We start from the raw sequence: 21,687 nt of genomic DNA, 5'->3' as shown, positions 1-21,687 counted from the left end.
CTCTTCCATATGAAATTGTTAGAAGATAGACAGTGGCTAAACAATGAAGAGACCTCTTGTGGGAATAAATTTACAAACAATTAACCAGATTGGCCATGGGCAGCCCCCTCTCACTGTCTTGTGCTGACTTATTTATGGAAGATCTTGAAAGTAAAATCTTATCTCAAATTAATCCAAAACCTAAGGCATGGTTCAGATTTGTTGATGACATCTTTATCATTTGGAACCACAAAAAGGAAGAGCTATTAGATTACCTAAACAAACTCAATATGTTCCACCATACTATCAAATTCACACTAGATCTTGAAAAGCACAAACAACTACCATTCCTCGACATCATAATAAAGAAAAAGAAAATAACAGTGTCAACTTATCAGTTTATAGAAAATCAACAAATACTGGATGTTATCTAAACTTTAGCTCATCACGCCACATCTCCCAAAAACTCAGCATTATTCATATGCTAAAGAAAAGAGCTATATAATTTACCATGGACCATAATGATCTACTCCTAAATGGCTACCCTAGAGGACTTGTTAACAAGTCTTCTCTGATATACCACAAAGACAATGTGATGACACCCAATATATAACTACTATAACTATTCCATACGTTGGTACCATCTCCAAAAAACTAGCTCGCTTCCTAAAACCACACAATATTAGAGTGACCTTCAAGCCAGTTGAAACTATCCAGAAATTTCGAAGATCACCAAAAGATTTCAATTCTTTCTACAAACATGCAGGAGTTTATAACATCCCTTGTTCCTGTGGTCTAAGTTACATTGGTCAGATGTCTAGAAGCTTCGAAGTGAGACAAAAGGAACACATCAGCTATGTTAGAAACAACAGACAAGATATTTCTGGCCTTTCTTCCCACTTCTCTACAACCAACCACATTATTGAACGGAATAAAAGTCTTATGCCATATATAGAGGAAAACTACTGTTCCAGAATTGTCAAAAAAGCTGCTACAGTCGCTCGTTCCACAAATAACCTCAACAGGAACCAGGGTTTAATCCTACCAGATATATGGAAGACTTTAATCAGATCAATAAACACACAAGAAATGAACTTCAGTGCAAAATGCATCTCAACAAGTAAATTATGTATCCGCGACACGTGTATTATTTCACGCGCACTACTATTTTGTTATTGAAATAGAATTGTCAGTTAACATGTAGCTTGTAATTTTCGTTTCTTTGCTTTCCTGATTGTACCCTGAAGAAGCCAACGAAACTAGTTGGTAATTAAATTAGTTATTCACCTACACTTGACCAATATCTAAATAGTAGCAATAAAATGTTTTATTGCTGTGTTTTAATTTCCAGGAACAAAGAGGAACTGGTTCTCATCAGTTATCTCTTATAATAATGCTTTCACTTACTGTATTAGAATGTTACTATTACTTGAAAATAAGTATTATAAAGAACACATTTAAATTTTAATATGTAGCATGATTGCACTGCTGTAGGCCACTCACGTGCCAGTCTGGTTGGCCGGGCAGTTAGCCTATCCATTCTCCAGCCAAAAGGCTGTGTGTTTGAATCCTGCCGTGGGCATGGATGTTTGCGATTGTCTGCGGAAATACTAGTGGAGTCAGCGGTAGATGGCGTTGGTATAGTTGCGGTTAGTTGGTGATTGATTGGTGGAGAAGGAGCTGTAGAACAGGTGCCCTCCCTCAGTGAGTCCTTGCATTCCCTGGAGGTCTCAAATAATAAATTTTTAAATTTAGTTAAAAATATTTTGTAAAAGAAATGCTTTTATTAGAAAAATATTCTTTTTTAACCACAAAGGCGATCAGTACATGTACACACACACATTTGGTATATAACACCTCCTTCCCATCCCAATATCATTTTTATAAATGCCACAGGACAAAGTCCAGATTAAAATAAAATGCATATCATGCATTAAAAGTGGTTCGTGAGAAATAGCCATATATGACTGTAGCTTCTGAATGCTAAATTTTGCATAAATCAATATCAAAGAACAGAACTTCATTTATTCTTTTAAAAATCAAGACATGAGAGGAAGAATTAATCATAAAATATTACCAGAATCACTTACATTGAAATTTAAACATCTTTATTTGTAAAATTTTTGACTAAGTTTCATAGCCATTGTCAGTACAATTATAGGAAAACAAAAAGAGAACAGTTCAGTTGAAAGCGCGTGATATTATGTGCACTGTTGGCAAGAGAATAGCTCTATCTGCATTAATAGATATTCAAAATAAATTGCAATAAAATAATTTAGTTAATAAATTATTTTTAAATATAAACAAAAAATTAATTACTAATTAAGGAACACATAAATGGTGAGTAGTCAGAGTTGACATAATCTGTATAACTTCCCAAAATTGAGCAAGTTTTAGGCAATTGTTTTTGTTCAGGTTTGAGTTGTGTGCTTCACAGCTATCCTTATAGTCTTTCCAGAAGAAAATAAATTTTGTGTAACACTTTGTTCCACTGTATCCTGTGTTTTGTAAATAATGTGTGGCTTGCTAAACCAGATTTGTTGTTCTTTAAGTGAAATGTTTTCCCAATGTTCTTCAAGATGAATTTGTGCAGAATAAACAGTTTTTTCATAACAACATAAGCCACAAGAGCAGGGGATTCTGTAAACTCCATGATAAGACAGGAGGGTATTTATCTTTAGATGAGATAAGGATGGTATGAAGTCTGCGAAATAGATGAAAAGAGACTTATAAGTTAATCTGTCGAAGTCTTGCTATTTTTTCTGTAAGTCCTTTAACAGTGGAATACAGATTCAAGTAATTTCTTCTTGAGGCTGGTTAGGACAATTGCCATAATTATTCATTATTTTTTTCAATGACTATAATGCAATAGTTCTTGCATTTTAACCATTAGAAATAAAGGTAGTTCTGATAATAAACAGTGTTCTTTTGTTTAGAACAGAATTCTGTAGAACATTTTATGAGCTCTGTCAACTAAAGATTTGGTTGCACCATTTTTCTGATAAGGGTGAATTAGAATAAATGTATTTACCAGTATGAGTTGGTTTTCTATGTACTGAGAACTGTAGACTACCATTTGGACAAACTGGTTGTTCTGCACAAATTCATCTTGAAGAACATCAGGAATACATTTCACTTAGGGAACCCAACAAATCTGGTTTAGCAAGCCATGCATTATCTACAAAACACCGGATTCAGTGGAACAAAACCAAAGTGTTATTGCAGAAGTTATTTTCTTGTGGAAAGACTGTACAAGGAAAGCTGTGAAATTCACAACCCAAACCTGAACAAAAACAATTGCCTAAAACTGTTTCAATTTTGGGAAGTTATACTCACTAATATTCACCATTCATGTGTTCCTTAATTTGTAATTACATTTTTTTTTGAAAATCTATTAATGCACATGGAGCTATTCTCTTGCAGCCGATTAGTGTACATGATATCATGTGCTTTCAATTGAATTGTTCGCTTTGTGTTTTCCTATAATTGTAAATAAAGACATTTAAACTTAAGTGATTCTGGTAATATTTTATGATGAACTTTGTTTTGTTTGCAGCTTAGCATAGTACCAGAATTGTGCAGATATAAAGATTAAAAACACCTGAAAAACTTTACAAAATTGGATTTGCTGATGTGTTTTTATCAACTGTTCTGAACTGAAATATAGACCGAATGCAAAGCTATCATTTCACTTATGTTCTAAATATCTTTCTTATTCTTAGACCATCTACATACATTTATTGGCTTATTGGATACTCTTTGCAATGGGTGGCAACCGGACCATGTGATGGTAGCTGTGTTTAACTTAATCAGATTTCCTGAAGGGCAGCTATAAAAGTTTCTCCAAACTTTTCCTTGGATTATGTCTGATGTTGATAATGCTGGGGAGATTTGCTTTGGATCAAGAGTATGAAATACATGTTGCTGATTTTGGTTACTGATTATTTGGTGGCCTTCGGGATTTGGAAATGTGACTATAGTTGAATATTTGCTGCTTTCCAGTAAAGTTGGACCGAAACATATCAAACTTAATAGAAATATTCAGAAACTCAGTGCTGTCAGAATATGGAGTGTTCAAGATAGCCTATTTTTAGAATACTACTCACATGTTTGAGGTGCATCTGAAACTTCCCTTAAAATCCTGATGCTTTCCAGAGGTGATTCCTCTCTTACAGACTCACTTCATCCTGTGTCTCACAGGTGCAGTGTTTTAGCACTGTTTATTTTACAAGTACTTCCATGGTCACTGCTCCAATGAATTGACAGTCATCATTCTTCCACTTTGTTGCACCTGCTAATACAAGAGCTGCAGCTACCCAGCACCTCTTTATTATGTAACCTCAAATACACCAAGCCTGCTTCTATTCATCCTGTTTTATTCTATCTATCTCTGTCCTTTGGAATAGCCTTCCTCAAGCAGTATTCCCAAATAAGAACAACCTGCAACTATTAAAAAAAAAAAAAAATCAAACTTCTATCTCAGTCCTCATCTGCACTCCACACATGGCACAGATGTGCCTATAGGTCCTTTGCCCTCTTGTGTATGAGATCAATATTTAAAAAAACATGAATTGCAGCAGAATGGGACAAGATATTCTTGTGTTTGGGAAGATGAGAAACAAGAGATTCGATACTTGGCATTCTCTGGTGTTAGGCATCAGCAATCTTACAAATACTTAAGCGCCACCTTTGTGACACAAAGAAAAAGAAACCATGTGGTGTATATCTCAGAAAGCTGCTAGTAGAGATTCTGTAAGAAATGAGCAAGTTGAGTCTAAATGTCGGTAAGTAGTAGTGCACATTGTGATTAGGCAATGAATGTTCTGCTGGGGGGGGGGGTATTTGTATGAGCTCATTTGGTGCATTTGTTATCATAGCTTAGAGATTATTTCATATATAATTGGTATGCATACAGTTATACTCTGATTCCACCAAGCATTACTCTTCTAGATAATGCCTGGTGGTATACTTCTATTCTGCCAGGCATTATCTGGAAGAGTAAGTTGTAGCATGGTTATTTACCAGCCTGTCAGGAATCTTCCTTCCCTGTGAATGAAGGTTCTAGATATGTATAGTACATGTGGCATGTCCTTGAATTGTGTCACTTGTTCTACACATAAAAAGGATGGGGGACAAGCTAGAAGCTTTTCCTCTGAACACAGATGTCAGTAATTGCTTTAGTGCTGTTTTACTGGATGTGATTGCTGCCAGTTTTGCACTAGTCCAGAACAGATGCACTTGTTGAGAATATAGGTTGACTTAATATAGCTTTCAGGAATCAGCTCCAAGTATACTATTGATGATAATAATCTACAGTTTTTTTATCCCTTAAGGCCCACTTTTAGGCTTATTTATATATTTTTATGTGTTCTTTTGTCTTGGTTGCCTGGCAAAAAATCAGTTTCCAGGGGTGGGGGGCTTCTGCATGATACCAGCTAACTCACTTTCCATTGAAAAGCCCTGATAAATGTTCATGTCCTAGACAAGATTCAAACCTTTAACCAAAGGGTTTTCTCAAAACCAACTGAACTATGCAGGCTCTTGCATAAAGTATGCTATCCTTCAAAATTCAACTATGTAAGGACAGCTATCTTATAGAGATTGTCCTTCGGACCGAAGAGCAGGGCAGTCTTGAAAAAGTATAAGTGATGTTTTGAATTGAAGTGTATCTTCAAGTTATTATTATTATTCCTGACACCTCCAAGGAGTCTGAAGACTCATTGCGGGAGGACACCTACAACTGTCTCAACCACTACACCGAACCTCTACTACGAATCATCTCCATCAATGCCATCTACTGTTCACCACCACAACTAGTATTTTTTGTCTGTAAATTGTGTGTTTAATAGATAAACCTAATTGTTGAATATGAAGAAATGAAATCTATGTATATATATATATTTTTTTTTGTTTTTTTAAAGCCATCCGTTCTGTTTGATATCAAAATAATGCTATGTCATAGTAATGGCTTCCATTGATAACCAGCTTTCATACCTTCAAACTGAATTTAGAAAATTAAGAGTTGACTTCAACAGGTATGACATAAATGTTTTTAAATGATATTTTAGTTGATTTCATAAGGAAAAATTACAAAATTTCTATTTATTATCAGTTCTATAAACTTTCCTTTTATGTGCATGTAATTTTATTATTAACATATTTCATGCTGCATGTGTCACCAATGCTATGATACCAAGTCTGAACTAATTTTCTCAGTCGATAACTACATTACTAACGTGTCAAAGTACCTCCTCCAGCTACTTTCCAGCTTTTGTAGTTCAGCATATAACCCATACTGATTGGAACATCCATATAGTTGGCTACTTCCCAGGTCAGTACGGATCATTGTCATCAACTGGTTGCAAAACAATTGCATCCTTAAATGATACACCTAACACTAAGATCAAATCTTACACTCTTTATCCATGAGTTGTTTATTTCACATGCTGTTTGAGAAAGTTGTCATGCAACAGCTCAAATTTTTCTTTGTTTGTATCATGAGTTTTCTCTGCTATCCAATCAAGATTTGGATAATTTAAGTCGCTCGTAAAAAAAAAAAAAAAAAAAAATCACTCACTCACTACTCATCAGGATAATTTGGGAGTGTGTTTCTTCATCTCCCACAAATGAATTGCCAAGTTTGTAGCAACACACACCATATATTTCATCCTGTTGTCCTCCACTTCACACCAGATAGTCTCTCAAACTCAGTACTACACAGGACATTACCATTATTGGTTTGATGAAGTCATCTGATATCATTGGTAGTACTCTCTCTTCTGTCATTCCTAAAAATACTATATCCTTATCTATAGTTTGCTTGGCCCAATTTGACAGCATTCTCACTCCCCACATGCACTCAAAATGCCCAAACCCAAAGTGTAGTCCATCCATTCAGCAGATTCATAACCATGCTCACTGATATTTGTATCAATGACCATGCACATCCTCACCATTCCTTCCAAGATGATCTAGTTTCCCTCACTCTCTGCATTAGGGCTTATTCCAATAAATTTCTCTGGACTCCCCATTCCAAAACCATTCAAGTGCAGGCCATCCCTCCTATATAAATTGTTTTTACCATTAAACTCCACATATCCAAAAAAGAACTTGCATTCATATTTTTACATAACCTGTGCATTTCATTTGCTATCATTGCCTCTTTAACTCGTTACTATTGTATCTTGGTAATAAACTAATCATTTTTACTTTTTCTTCCTTCTTCTTCAAGCCTTTCATATTTTCTCGTGCTATATTTGTTCCTACTTAAATCATTAATTCTGACTAGCACTGCCATCTTTTCTTTTCTGTTTTATTATTGCTTTTTGACATCCTTTATTTTAGCTTCCGGGACGCTCGATGTAATGACTTCTTTTGTCAAGCACAAACTTAATTATTGAATCACCATAGCCTCCTCTGTCTTAAAAAAAACAAAAAAACATGGTATTCTTTTTCATAAAATACTACTACTGTTCAACTCAACTTCTATTAGAATTCTTAACTTTGCCCAACTTAGAATTATTCTTACACTTGAGTTGGACCTAAAACATCCCTTAAAAATTGCAGCTCAACCTTTTAATATTTTTATTGCCCAAATATATGCACCTACTTCTGATTACCCAGATGAAGATGTAGAATGTTTCTATGAAGACATTCAAAATGCACTAAACAACGCTAAATCAGATGACATAACAATCATTATGGGAGATCTAAATACTAAAGTATTTGACAAGGGGCCATCCCTGGAAGTTACGAAAAGGAAACTGTAAGAAAGAGAGTGAGGAGTGGTTTCTTTGCATGGAGGGTGGTTGAACCATGAAATGCATTGCCTGATGGAGTGGTGAGAGCGAGAACGGTCAATGCATTTAAGGAGTGGTATGATAGACTTTGTGTTTCCTAAGAGGGACCTCCCTCGATGAGTCTTGATAGACTTGTGTTTCTTAGAAAGGATCTCCCATGATGAGTTTTTTTGACTCCATGGAGGCCTGAATAATAATAAAGTAGGCTCAGAAAAGATCTCTTCCTGCATAGGAAACCAGGGCCTGGGACATATAAATCCAAGAGGAGAAAGATTAATACAGTTCTGTGAAGAAAACAATCTGGTAATTGCAAATAATTTAGCCACCCTCCTAGAAGCCTTTACACATGAAAAAGTCCCAGAGACAGCTGTAAGAACCAGATTGACTATATAATGATTAAAAAAAAAAAAATTCTGAAATAACTGGATCACACCACAACCCTGTCATCATTTGATAAACCCTGTGTAGCTCAGTAGAAGTGGCGTTTGCACTCTACCACGCTTGACCGCACGAAGGAAGACTTGGTGGTTCAAATCTAGTCGCTGACTATAGGAAATTTTTCTAACCCTTTTTTTTTTTTTTTTTTTTTGGAGTAGAGGCCAAAAGACGGCTTGTGGCTAGTGGTGTGTCGCAGGGTTCTGTTCTTGGACCACTACTTTTCAATTTGTTCATTAGCGATATAGGAAAGGATCTGAGAGGAAGTGTTCACTTATTTGCTGATGATGCAAAGTTGGGTAGAGCAATAGTGAGTGCACAGGATGTCAAAATTTTGCAAGATGATTTGGATAGTTTGGATGACTGGGCTAAGGAAAATGGATGTCGATTTAATGTGGCAAAGTGTAAGGTTATGCATTTTGGGGTGAAAAGATTAGCAGCAGTATATCACGTTGGTGGAACCGTACTCCAGGAGATTGACGAGGCCAGGGATTTGGGAGTGTTGGTGGATAGGGAGTTGAAGTTTAGGGAGCACATCGCAAAAGTGGCTAAATCAGTTCATCAGATCACTTGGTTGCTGAAAAATATTTTAACAAGCAGAGACAAAGAAGTTATTGTTCCTCTGTATCGAGCCTTGATATGACCCCATCTAGACTACTGTGCCCAGATATGGGTGCCAGGGTTTCTTCTTGATGGGGAGGAGGTGAAGAGGATCCAGAGGCGAGTGACCAAGATGATAGCAGGTATATGGAATGAACCTTATGAGAACAGGTTGAAGATTTGTGGGTTACAAAAATTGGTTGATAGGTGGAAAAGGGGTGATATGATTAAGACATTCAAATTACTGAAGGGTTTCTATACGATTAATTCAGAAGATATTTTTGAGAATTAGGATTGGTGGTGGGAGGACTAGGGGCCATACATGGAAGCTGGGCAAGAATATGGTTAGCAAGGGTGTTAGAGCTAGGTTTTTTACTTGGAGAGTGGTGAATGAGTGGAATAAGCTGCCAGAGTCTGTTGTGGGTGCTATGACTGTGAATGAGTTCAAGGCGAGGTATAATAGATACTGTGTGAATATCGAATAGTTGTTCTTGACAGTTGTTAGGGCCCCCTCGATGAGTCTGTCAACTCCTTGGAGTTGCCTGAAATAATAATAATAATAATAATAATAATCATTAAAGCAGCAATAAAATTAAAGAAAACAATGAAACCTCAAACATAGAAAAATATGATCTTGGCTCCTTTTAAAAATCAAGAAATACAAGGTAAATTTTTAAAGGAACTGGCACAATCCACTGTTGTTCTGATCCCACCAAGTATCCTTACCCTAAAGATGAAATTTAGGATAGATGGCAGAAATTTAAAGAGGGCATAAAAAAGGCAGTGAAACAAACAATTCCCAAATTTGAGAAGAAAATGAGTAAACCCTAAATGAATGACAAGATACTGAAAATGGTGGAGGAAAGAAAGAAACACAAAAATCGTCTTGAATACAAGAAACTTAAACAAAGATCAGGAAAGAATGTAGGATTGCAAAAGAACTATGGCTCAACAACAAATGCAAAGAAATTGAACTTTGGACAAAAAGCACAAAACCAGAGACCTCATGAAAAAGTTAGGGGGCTAACTAACAAATCTTGCAAAAGGGTAGGCTCTCATTGCATTGAAGATATCAGTGGAAACATCCTAATGGAAAAAGACAAAATAAGGGATAGATGGGTAGAGTATTCAAAGGAACTCTACAATCATGATAGAATAGATAAGCCAATGCAAGAAGATTTGGATGGGCCTACTATTCTTACCTAGGAAGTAACAAATGCCATCAGGAAACTGAAAAGTTCCAGGAATGGATGGAATTATGGCTGAATATCTAAAGGCTTTAGATGATAAGGATACGAGATCAGTGACTGACATATGTAACAAAATATACGAAACTGGACACCTGCCAAAAGATTTTAAGCACTCAACATTCCTACAATACCAAAAAAAAATCGAAGACAATCGAATGTGAAGAATACAGAACAATCAGTCAGATAGCAAACGTTATGTTATATATCATCCTAGAAAGAAATAAACATAAAATGGAAATTAATGAAACACAATCTGGTTTCCAGAAAATAAAGGAACTAGAGAAGGACTCTTCAACATTAGAACTATTATAGAAAGATATCTGGAGAAGCAGAAAGAAGTCAACTTATGTTTTATTGACTACACAAAAGCCTTTGACAATATACAAAATGAACAACTAATCAAAAATTTAGTAGTAGATGGCAAAGATACCAGATTACTGATAAATCTATATTGGGAGCAAACTGCCTCAATAAAAATATCAGGAGAAATCGTGGAGGAATTCCCAGTAAAGAATGGTGTCAGACAAGGCTGTGTTCTTTCTTCTATATTGTTTAACCTCTATACTGAGCTTCCAGCACTTAGAAGAATTTAAAGGAGGCAGGAATATAAAAAACTTAAGATATGCAGATGATACATTACTGCTAACTGAAAATAAAAAATATCTCAAACCTCCTAGAAGAGATGCTGAAGCTAAGTGAAAAATATGGACTTAATTTCAACTTCAAGAAATTCAAAACCATGCTGGTAACAAGAGAAAATACCCGATATAAATATTAAGATCAAAAGAAATACTTTAGATCAAGTAGAGAGTTATATATATTTGGATCAACTAATTACAGAGAATGGAAAGTGTGATATGGAAATATTAAGAAGAATAGAAATTGCTAGATCAACCTTCATTAGCATGAAAAACATTCTGACCTCAAGGGAAATTCACACAAAAACAAGAATTAGGCTGTCCAAATGCTACGTATGGTCAACACTGCTATATGGAGCAGAAACCTGGACAATAGCAAAATATTGTGAAAATAAACTAAAAGCCTTTGAGATGTGGATCCTCAGAAGAATTCTTGGAGTTCCATGGACTGCCAAAAAAACTAACTTAGAAATATTAGAGATGATTGAAGAAGATAGGAATCTGTTGAAAACCACCTACCTTGGTCACATACTAAGGCATGAATCCATACAAATAACACTTCTAGAAGGAATGATAGAAGGAAAAAGAAGAAGAGGAAGACAAAGAACAGATTGGGTGGGAAATATTAAGGACTGGACCTTTTTTGTCCTATGAAGAATGCAAAAGACAAGCACAAAACCGTACATGGTGGAAGCTCATGGTAGTCAACCTTCTGGAAGGAGATGACATCTGACAAGACAAAACATCCCTAAGAATTCTTGATTGTAAAAAAACAATGCAAGCAAAGCATTTATTCTCTTCAAATATATTTATAGGCTCTGCTCTGTCAAACTATCCCCTGCCATTCCTTTGCTTTTTTTCTAATCATGTATGAACATGAGCAATCACTGGTCAACATCTGTTCACAGTTCAGCTCCAGACTGATTGAACTATCTTCTCATCTTCCTTTATTTCATTCCTATGTTCTTTGGAACAGCTTTTCCAATGCCTTCCCCCCCCCCCAATGAATGTAACCCTCAGTTTTTCAAAAAAACATGTTAAGAGTTGTTCTTTCTCAAGCCCACACATGGGACTGTTGTAATTTTTGTGGCCTCTCATGTTGGAGTTGATATTTTAAAAAAAATACAAAATAAAAAAAATAAATAATGAAGTGTAGCTCATTGGTTCTGATTATTAGCTATCTTGCAGCCTGTCAAGTTAGTTGGGGACCGCTGTTATAGAGTATTTTTAATATATGATGGACAAGTGTGTGAGAGAGAGTTGCTTGGTGATTAGTGTGTATCTGGAATTACTAAATACATTCTACTGAACAAAGGGAACATTTTTACAGACCTATAGTTTTTGAGCTTGACATGATATATTCTGAGTTTATTCATCAAATCAGGATCTGAATGTTGAACTGACTTTAGTCTTATTACATATGACTTTATAAGTACAGTGATATCTTAAAAGTAATGATTGGTTCTGATGATGTTCATTCTCTTGAGTGACATGTTTTTGCATTATTTACCAGAGTTATTAGCAAGTTGATTTCTCCTCAGGAAAACAGGAATTCAAATTATTAAGCTTCACACAGCAGTCATAACCCTAAATATGTATTTTCCATATTTGTTGATTAAGAATGTGAAGACATTGAAATAATATCAGTATGATGTAAGGCATTTAAAAAAAAAAAATATATATATATATATATATATATAATAACCAATCTAGCTACTGTTTGGTTATGTATCCAGCTTGTGCCATACCACAAACCAGTCATTTTTTTTGGAACTTTCAACCTGCAGCATCTAGTTTCTCATTGAGTAATTAGTCACAGGAAGGTATTATTATTATTATTGACGCCTCCAAGGAGTCCGAAGACTCATCGCGGGAGGACACCCGCTATACAACACTCCATCTCCACTCCACACCGAACCTCTACTACCCATCAATGCCATCCACTGCCCACAACCACCACTACAGCTAGTATATTTGTCTGTAAATTGCGTGTGTTCTAAAGGGCCAATTTGTCTGTATGCAGGATGAAAAACCAGAGTTTCCGGGAGAAAACCTGCTACCTCCGTATGAGATTGGCTAACTCACCTTCAATTGAAAAAGTCCATATAAAGATAACTCCCATCATGATGAGAATCGAACTTAGGCCTTTTCTAATCAAAGGGTGTAACATACCGTCGTTCTTCCAATTGTACTGCGGAGGTAGGTAACTATAGTATTTAACATGAAAACTATTCAGTATCAAGTAGAGTGATGTAAGCAAAATGGAGAAGTGGTCAGTGAGATTTATACCTATGGACCAACAAAAGCTAAGGAACAAGAGTGGGAGAACTTTGGTTATTAGAGAAGCAGCTGAAATAAAGGAAAAGAGGGTCCTTGTTTGTGATCTAAACAGCAGAATAGGAAATGAATGCTAGATATGATATTTTTGGTAAAATTTTGAGAAAAGAGCAAAGCTAATAAGTACCTGCTGAATTTTTGTTCAAACATGGACTATCTAATAGACAGGATTACGTGTTGAATGTTATTCATAATTTATTTGAATGGTATTACAACACTAAATGAACTAAATCATAAAAAAAAAGTGTTTATTAACTCATTTATATTTCACTGCATTTCAAGCCAACATCTTCAGAGTACAAAACAGCATGTATAGTTTATGTGACAATGAGTAAGTGAAACATTTCAAATTGTAACTGACTAAAGTTGCAAAATCTGCCTAAAATAAGTTATGAATAAACATGGACTAGTGATTACTAGTACCATGCTCCAACATAAAGATGTGCAAAAATTCACATGGAGAGAAGATGCAAGAAATAAGTCTCATTGACTACGTTATTGTTGATAGCGATATCTTGACACTGGTTTGGGACACAAGAAAATATATGAAATTTTAAATAGGGAGTGATCACCATTGAATTTTGAGCATGATGAAATGGAATATTATTAATAATTAGTCACAGGTTTCAGAAGTAAACTGCAGATTCAGATATTCAAACATTCAAGAAAATATGAAATAAAAAGCATCAGAAATGGAGGAAAAGTACTATAAAAGAAATCATGTGATAAAGCTTTCCATGAAAACTGGAGATATATTCTTGATGCCTGGAGTAATTACTAGTAGTTATTATTATTAATCAAAGAGAATTTCAAAAAGAAACGGATACCTTTCATTAATTATGAAAAAAGCATTTGATAAAATTAATAGACAAAAATTATTTTAAATGTTAACAAGTCTAAATATACTAAACCAGCCCTTAGTCTATTCAAGAAATATACACAGGAAATAAAATAGCAGTCAAATTAGGATGGAGAGACATATCAAGAGGAGTATGGTAAAAATGTACTCTAACACTTTGCTCTTTACATTATATATCATCACATGTACACATTATATATCATCATCAAATTCCTGATATGTACTCTAAAGGGGGGTGTACAGGATATGATAGTACTACATGAAAAACTTGCATCATTATTAACTTATCTGCAATTTTCCTCCTAATCAATCTGTTACCAACATTATCAGATCTTATATTTCTGTCTTCTAAGGAACTTTTTACAGTATCAGTCCACCTATATCTTGGTCTTCTGCTGGTTCTTTTTCTTGCCAACCTGTTAGAGAACACTTGTTTTGCTAATCTTTCCTCTCCCATTTTGTTTAAGTGACCATACCACCTGAGATTAGCTCTGCTAACACATTCTTGGGTGCTAACAGTTTCGAGTTCTTAATATCCTGATTTTTAATATGATATTGCCATTGATGCTATCTGTTCATTAACCTAATCTTTCTCAGGACTGTCAACTGTCATATCTGTGGTCTTTACTCTTTGGTCAAGTGTTTTTTATTTCTAATTCAGCTCTCAGATCCATAAATTAAAATTGGCTTGAACACTGAACTTATATTTCACAATGCATTTGATATTTTTAATGCTTCTGCCGTAAACTGTATACAGCTAATTTAGTGTTTTGACTAATTTCTCTCTTATTGCGTATAAATTTATTCAGTTGACTTCCTACCATACCAGCTTTGTTGATTCTGTTGTCTCTTTCCATATTTAATTTCCCGTCTTCACTAAAAATCATGCCTAAGTAGCTGAAATATTTTACTTGTTCTTTAAGTTCTCCATTTATAATGCAGTTGAGATTTTTAATGCTTCTGCCTATTTTCATTGTCCTTGTTATTGCTGACCTTCATATCAAATCTATTACAGCACTTATTCAGTTTAGTAAGGGAATTTTGCAGACTTGTAGCAAAATTTATTTAGAAGTATAACATCATCTGCATAAAGTAAAGAGCTGAGATTAACATCTCCAATTTTGATATCAGGTTTAATACCACTTTCCTTCATAATATGATCAGTATAGATAATAAATAACAGAGGGGATAATGTACTACTTTGTCTGACACCAGATTTAACATAAAACCATCTTCCTGTACTTCCTTCACTTCTAACTGCTGACTTAGAACTCAAATAAAGACTTGATATAATGCTCCATCGACACCATACAACTGTAGTGTTTTGAATAGCTTTTCTCTTGGCACCTTGTCATATGTCTTTTCCAGATCTGCAAAACCTAAATAGAGATCTTTGTTATATTCCTTTGTTATATTTGGGCTGAACCCAGCTTGTTCTTCACAAAGCTTCCCTTTCACAATCTTCTTAACCGTTTCTCAAGTATACTTGCATAAATTTTACCAGGAACACTCAGTAGGGAAATACTACTGTAATTCTCACATTCAGTTTTATTTCCCTTTTTGTATATTGGTACTATGAGAGCTCTACTCCAATCATCTGGAATTCTTCCCTCTGATCAGGCCCTCTGAACTATGCAGTGTAGTCACTGTAAGATTTTTATACCTCCATACTTGAGCATTTCTGGTCGAATATCATCTACTCCTGCATTTCCACATTTCAGGATATGTATTCATGATTGCATGTCGGAGTGTTTTTTTTTTTTTTTTTTTATCACTGTGTCATCACTGCTTGTTTCATTTAGCAATTTTTCAAAGTAATTACTCCATACATCAAGGATATCTTTTTCTTGAGATTTCATGTCACCTTTATCATCTCTAATTCTTTTTATAGTACTCTTTCCTCCATTTCTGAGCTTTTTCAACTTCCAGAATATCTTGCCACCTTCTTGATATTTATTTTCTATGTTCTTACCAAAGGCTTCCTATGACATTTGTTTAGTTAGTTAGTTAGTTTAGTTTACAGTATTTAGCTTTCTAAGAGCACAAACTGAATTATTTGCCAGGAACTTTTGATATGCTTTCTTCTTTTCCTTCACTGCCTCTTTAACTTCGTGTGTCCACCATGGAGTGCTGATTTTTTTTATCATTAGATGAACTCACCACATGCCTCTCTGGCTGAATCAATCAATGTTTTTCTCAGGATTTGCCACTTAATCTCCAAGGTTTGATTCCTGTTCTCAAACTCTTTCATTTTTTCTTGAATAATGTTTGTGTATTTTAGTCTACAGTTCACATCTGATCAACTTTTATTCACTTTAAAACTTTCTTGCATGTCCTTGTTTTCAATATGAAATTCAATTTTATCCTGCTCAAGACTAAATGGTGATCACTTTCAATTTGAGATCCTCTGTACACTGCACCAGTGAGAAAACATCACTATCAATAATAACAGTCAGTGAGACTTTTCTTATTCCTTGCCTCTTCTCTCCATGTGAATCTGTGCATTTTTATGTTGGAACATGGTGTTAGTGATAACCAGTTCATGTCCTGAGCAGAAATACAGATATTTGCCGTTATTAGATTTGCTATTTTCTCCAAATATTTTTGTATGTCTGACAATCATTTCCTACTCTGCTATTTAGATCCCAAACAAGGATCCCAAAAAATTCTTCCACTTCTACTTAGTAGAACCTTCTGTGGGACCATAGGCACAAATAAGTCTCATCGTCCAGTTAAGTTTCCCATTCTGATATTTTCCCACACCACTCTACTTGATATTGCCTGCTATTCAAGATTAGCCTCGTTTAGTTTTGATTACCATAGTTACTCCATCTTTTCCTTAATTGTCATTGCCTGAATATAACATTTTGTATTTATTGCTCAGAAAGATCTCACCAGTTTTTGTCTTTTGTTTCAGTCACTTGTATTATGTTGATCTGGTATTTATTCAATTCCTCAGCTAGCGATCCATTTCTTTGCCATTCAAGCTTGTGATGTTGATAGTACCAATCTTGAACTCTGATGTTGAGGGGGGGGGGGTTGTTTCAGGATTTGTTACAGTAGCTGAGTTTTCGCTGTTCGCCCTTGTTCCCTGGCAAAAATAAGGGACCTTGTTTAACTCTTCAGAGGTCGCATGAAATTTTTGGCCTCAAGGGTCGCGCGCGACTGTCATTCCGCACTCATTTTTAACAAAATTTGAATAATTTAAAAATTATTCAAAATTTTGTTAAATGTTTTGAATAATAATAATAAATAAGCATATTGTAGAAAAAAGATTATTTATTCAAATTACAACATATTTGTAAGAGAAAACAAAATAATTAAATGTCTTAGAAATAGAATTGGATTAACATTCTTTTACTAGTTCTACACATTCATTGCACATGATTGTAGCATGTTCAAGACACATAAATTTGTAACATCTCTTACAATAATATTTAGATGCACGGTTTTTTTTTTCTATCACAATAATAGCATCTTCCTTTTTCTGGATGTGCAACTGCAGTTTCATTCTCAATTCTGTTCTCGAGTGATCCACAAATTTCTGTGAGTCTTAGTTTTATATTTCTTGGCAAACTTTGAATTGATACCCTTTCTTGCAAATGTGCTTGTAGTAAAGAGAATCGGAGATCTTGCAGAAATATGTGTCGCAATATTTTTTTTGTCAATGTTATTCGCATGGTAAATAACTTGAGAATTAATTCCAGCAATGTTGATGCAAGAGTAAAAAACTACCATAGGCTATCTTCTTGTTGATCTAGCACAATTGTATGTTGAACACAATTGATCCACAACATCTACTCCTTCTTTTGTATGGTTATAGGTAGTCAGAACTTCAGGTTTGTATAAAGCTCCACTCTCTGTATCATTGCCATCATCGTCATGCAAACTTGATGCTAACGAAACAAATTTCTTTTTTTTTGGGACAGTATGATACAAATGTGCATTTATCTTTGAAAGCAAACATACTCTATTTTATAGGACGATTTGCTTACAATAATTCATGAGGTAGTTCTCTTTTATTTTTTCAAACTGTTCCTATTACAGTAAGTCTATATTTCTTTAGCAAGTTTTCAATCAAAGTAAAAGAAGTGAACCAATTATCTGAAGTAATATTTCTCTCACAATTTTTGATTGGTTCTACTAGTCTCTCAACAACGTCACCTGGCGAATTGCTCATGAAGTATGGCCCTTCCAGTTGTTGTTGTCCAACATGTACCTCAAGATTAGCAGTCTAGTACATTCTAGCATCACATGCAAAAATTTTAATACCATATTTATTCGGTTTACTTGGTATGTATTGGCAAAATGAACATTTTCCTCGAAAACCTTCCAACTTTTCATCGATTGTAGCGAATGCACCTAGATTGTAACCATTTTTGCACTTTATAACAAATAGATCAAAAACTTCACAAATAGCTGCCAATTCGTCTAGCTTTTTTCTTTCTTCACGTGTATCATCAAATCTCAAACACCTCAAAAGCGATTTGAATCATCTCACCGACATTGTTAGTCGAAATATTTCAATGCCTTTACTATTACTTCCAAAAAGATCTAAATTCAAACGGTTTGCTTTATATGTACCAGCAATATATAGAAGTCCAACTAAAGCCCGTATTTCATTCAGAGTTGTAAACTTGGCGTCTCGTTCTCGAGTGTAATTACTAGCTAAACTTTCAATATACTTGTTCGTGTTTTCCAAAATAATCGATAAAATAGAATCGCCTATAAAATAATTCCAAATATTAAGAGGTGACTGCAAATTTTGAGTGTTGTTTTTAGGGCCAGATGATTCTTTGATTATATTGTATCTCTCAGTCCTAATACGTTTGTTAGTTCGTGGTACTGCTCTCCATAAAGTTCCATGCTTTCCCTGATAGAATCTATCCTCCAAACTCCGGGTTATCTTCAGCTACTTCTAATGACACCTCATCGGCTTGCTCGGTTTTGCTGCTACTCATTTCTTCCACATTGTCTTCCTCCTCTGAACTAACATCATTGTCTGAAACATCTTCATCCTTGTCATTAGTGAAGCATTCATTCATCAGCTTCTGTAATCGTTCTTGCTCCTTCTCATAGTCACCCATTTTATTTTACCTAAAGAGAATATAATTTACCATATTGTAATTATATATAAAATAGATATATATGTATATAAAAAAATATATTTCCTGTGTAAATATATAAGCCTGTATGTAAAAATATAAATAATTTACAAGTAATCAATTTTAAAAATTTTGATGACTGCTTATTCTTATAACACCAAGGATCGTGTGGGATCTGTGATTGCGCAATGTCTCAATGGGAACAGTTGTTATCGCATCAACATAATATTCTACACTAATATGTCCTGCCTATATACGAAGCTACATAAATGCGCAACCGGATTTAACCAGCCGCTTTAGAAATTTACGCAAAAAAGCAAACATGCGGATTCCCAGTCTGCGCACGACCTCTGGAGGCTTAACCAGGACTCCCCAACCGACATGAAATTCTGTCATGTTGTACCATCATTTTATATTGTGGTTTAAGCTAATAAGAGTACAGTTTGTTCGACTAAATCCCAAATTGCCAGCTCATCCTCATCGTTCAGTATCCAGGTAGATACCTAACAGGATGCACCACGAGAAGGTGAGGATTGGATATTAGTTCAAAAGCCCTGCTTGGTTCTCCTCATTCTCGTATGGAGGTCTCCTCTCAGTTATACAGCTGTGATCCGTAAGCCCCCCCCCCCATATATGTTGTTGTTATTATTTTATTCACATAATTGATATGCAGTCAAAACAAGATATCATATAAACAAAAATTTCACTGGTGATACAGAACAATTCAGATTCTATCCAAGAATCTAAGAATAGTCCATCAGGTAGTGTCATAAAATATGGACTATTCCAAGTCATGTTGTTCTTTGTAGGTTATATGGGGTCACTTCGTTGATGTTTAATTGCTGTAAATTGTTGGATAGCTTCTTTGAAGTTGCACCAAGTGCACCGATAACTATTGGGATGACTTTGGTGTGTTTAAGCCACAGTCGGCCAACTTCGATTGCCAGATCTCGATATTTAATAATTTTTTCCAGTTCTTTGTTGTTAATATTGTTATCACTGGGTACTGCAATATCAATAATCCAAACCTGTTGATGTTCGATAATTGTGATGTCAGGTCTATTGTGTTCCAAATGCCGATCAGTTTGTATTCTAAAGTCTCAGAATTTTTGCTGTTTCGTTTTCCAGTACAGACTCTATTTTATGCTGTTATCAGAAGTAGGAAAGGCATATTTTTTGCATACATGCCAATGAATTATTTTGGCCACTTGATCATGGCGGTATTTATAGTCAGGAGCTATTTTGCTGCAGGCACTGATTAAATGTTCTACAGTCTCCTCTTTCTGATCGCATAATCTGCATTTGCTGTTATTATTGATGTTCAAAATTTTTGCTTTGATTGCTTTAGTTTGTAATGCCTGTTCTTGAGCTGCTAGAATAAATCCTTCGGTTTCGTTTTTAATGTATCCGTATTGTAGCCATTACCACGTCTTGTTGACGTCAATTTTGTCCTCAGTATCTCGAAGAAATTGGCCATGCAAGAGTTTATTTTTCCAGTGCTCATGTTAGTTATTTTGTTGTTTCTTTTTATAATCGGATTTGTTTCCTGTTGCTTTTATTCTTCTTATTATTATTATGTGACACCTCCATGTGAGAATTGGAGGTGTCACATATTTGCCTAACTTTTTGCATGAGCCATTAGTAGCAGAGGCTCCACCAATCGACCAATATAATTATAATAATTTTGAAACAGCATAACAAATTTAGTATATAAATACACTATTATTTGCAAATGATTAGATTGTGTTCTGATCTCTATAGATTAGAAGATCTATAGCAATCAGTAAAATCATTTATTTCAGATGATATACTAAATACAAACAATACACATCATTAGGATTCTTTAACTAAATTAAATAACTGCTGTAACCAATTTGGTAAATTGGTATGCAGTCAGTTGAATAAATTTGTTGAATAAGAGAGAAACTAGTCAAACACTGAAAAAGCTAAATAGCTGTATATAGACAGTGATCAAACCAGTTTTAACTTATGAATCTGATAGCTGAATTAGAAATAGTTGATCAAAGACTGGAGACCAGAGATATACTGCTTGGAAAGAAGTCAATTGACACCATAGTGTGAGGAACAAACAGCCATTGCACCCACCTTAAAAAGATGTTGGACCGACCTCCTTTTGCTGTGAAGACTGCAGCAATAGGGATTACTTTCCATAGTGTAAGATAGTGATCAATAGGAATTTTGGACCATTCTTCCTGTAGGCATGTAATGAAGTCCTGGACCGTTGTGGGACATCTCTTGACTTCACCTAATGCTCCAGTTCATATCACAATGAATTCAGAGTTCATTGTTTGTGGCACCATAGAGAACTAAGGCAAAACAGCACCATACCATCACCCCACCACCTCGGTTATGCACTCTGGTAAGAGACATTCACTGGTCATCTGCCAGTGGGTGTAGCATGATTTGTCGGTCCATAACAGTTTTCCAAGCTTCCATACTCCTATTGTACATGCATTCTTTGCACCACCTACTGTAGAAACTCATGTTGTGAGCCGTGGTTCTGAATGTTTTTGTGCCTCTTCATGTTCCAGTCGGTGTCCGGAATTCAACATTCAGTGCATCGGTTGACAAATTGTGGTTTTTACATATTATCCTTTGAGTACCCTGTGGTCCTGTTAGGTGAGTGTGGTGGTTTGCCCATTGCAGACAGCACTTGTAGTCAAC

At 35.1% G+C, this 21,687-nt stretch overlaps 1 protein-coding gene across 3 annotated transcripts in view; it reads left to right on the top strand.

Annotated features, from left to right (window-relative positions):
- Nucleotides 1-21,687, top strand: part of LOC150095218 (uncharacterized) — a 40,471-nt gene that overhangs the window by 6,289 nt on the left and 12,495 nt on the right. For all 3 annotated transcript variants that reach the window (XM_090410449.1, XM_090410450.1, XM_090410452.1), the window contains exon 2: nt 5,901-6,014. In XM_090410449.1, coding sequence (XP_090266575.1) covers nt 5,944-6,014 — 71 coding nt within the window. In that variant the 5' untranslated portion in view covers nt 5,901-5,943. The remainder of the gene's footprint in view (nt 1-5,900; nt 6,015-21,687) is intronic.

This window comes from Typopeltis vanoorti, chromosome 20 (genome assembly GCF_054136105.1).
Source record: "Typopeltis vanoorti isolate ZY-2024b chromosome 20, IOZ_Tvanoo_1.0, whole genome shotgun sequence".
Lineage (NCBI taxonomy): Eukaryota > Metazoa > Arthropoda > Arachnida > Uropygi > Thelyphonidae > Typopeltis > Typopeltis vanoorti.
Note: the sequence above shows the minus strand (reverse complement) of the source record. Positions and strands in the feature narration are given on the sequence as shown.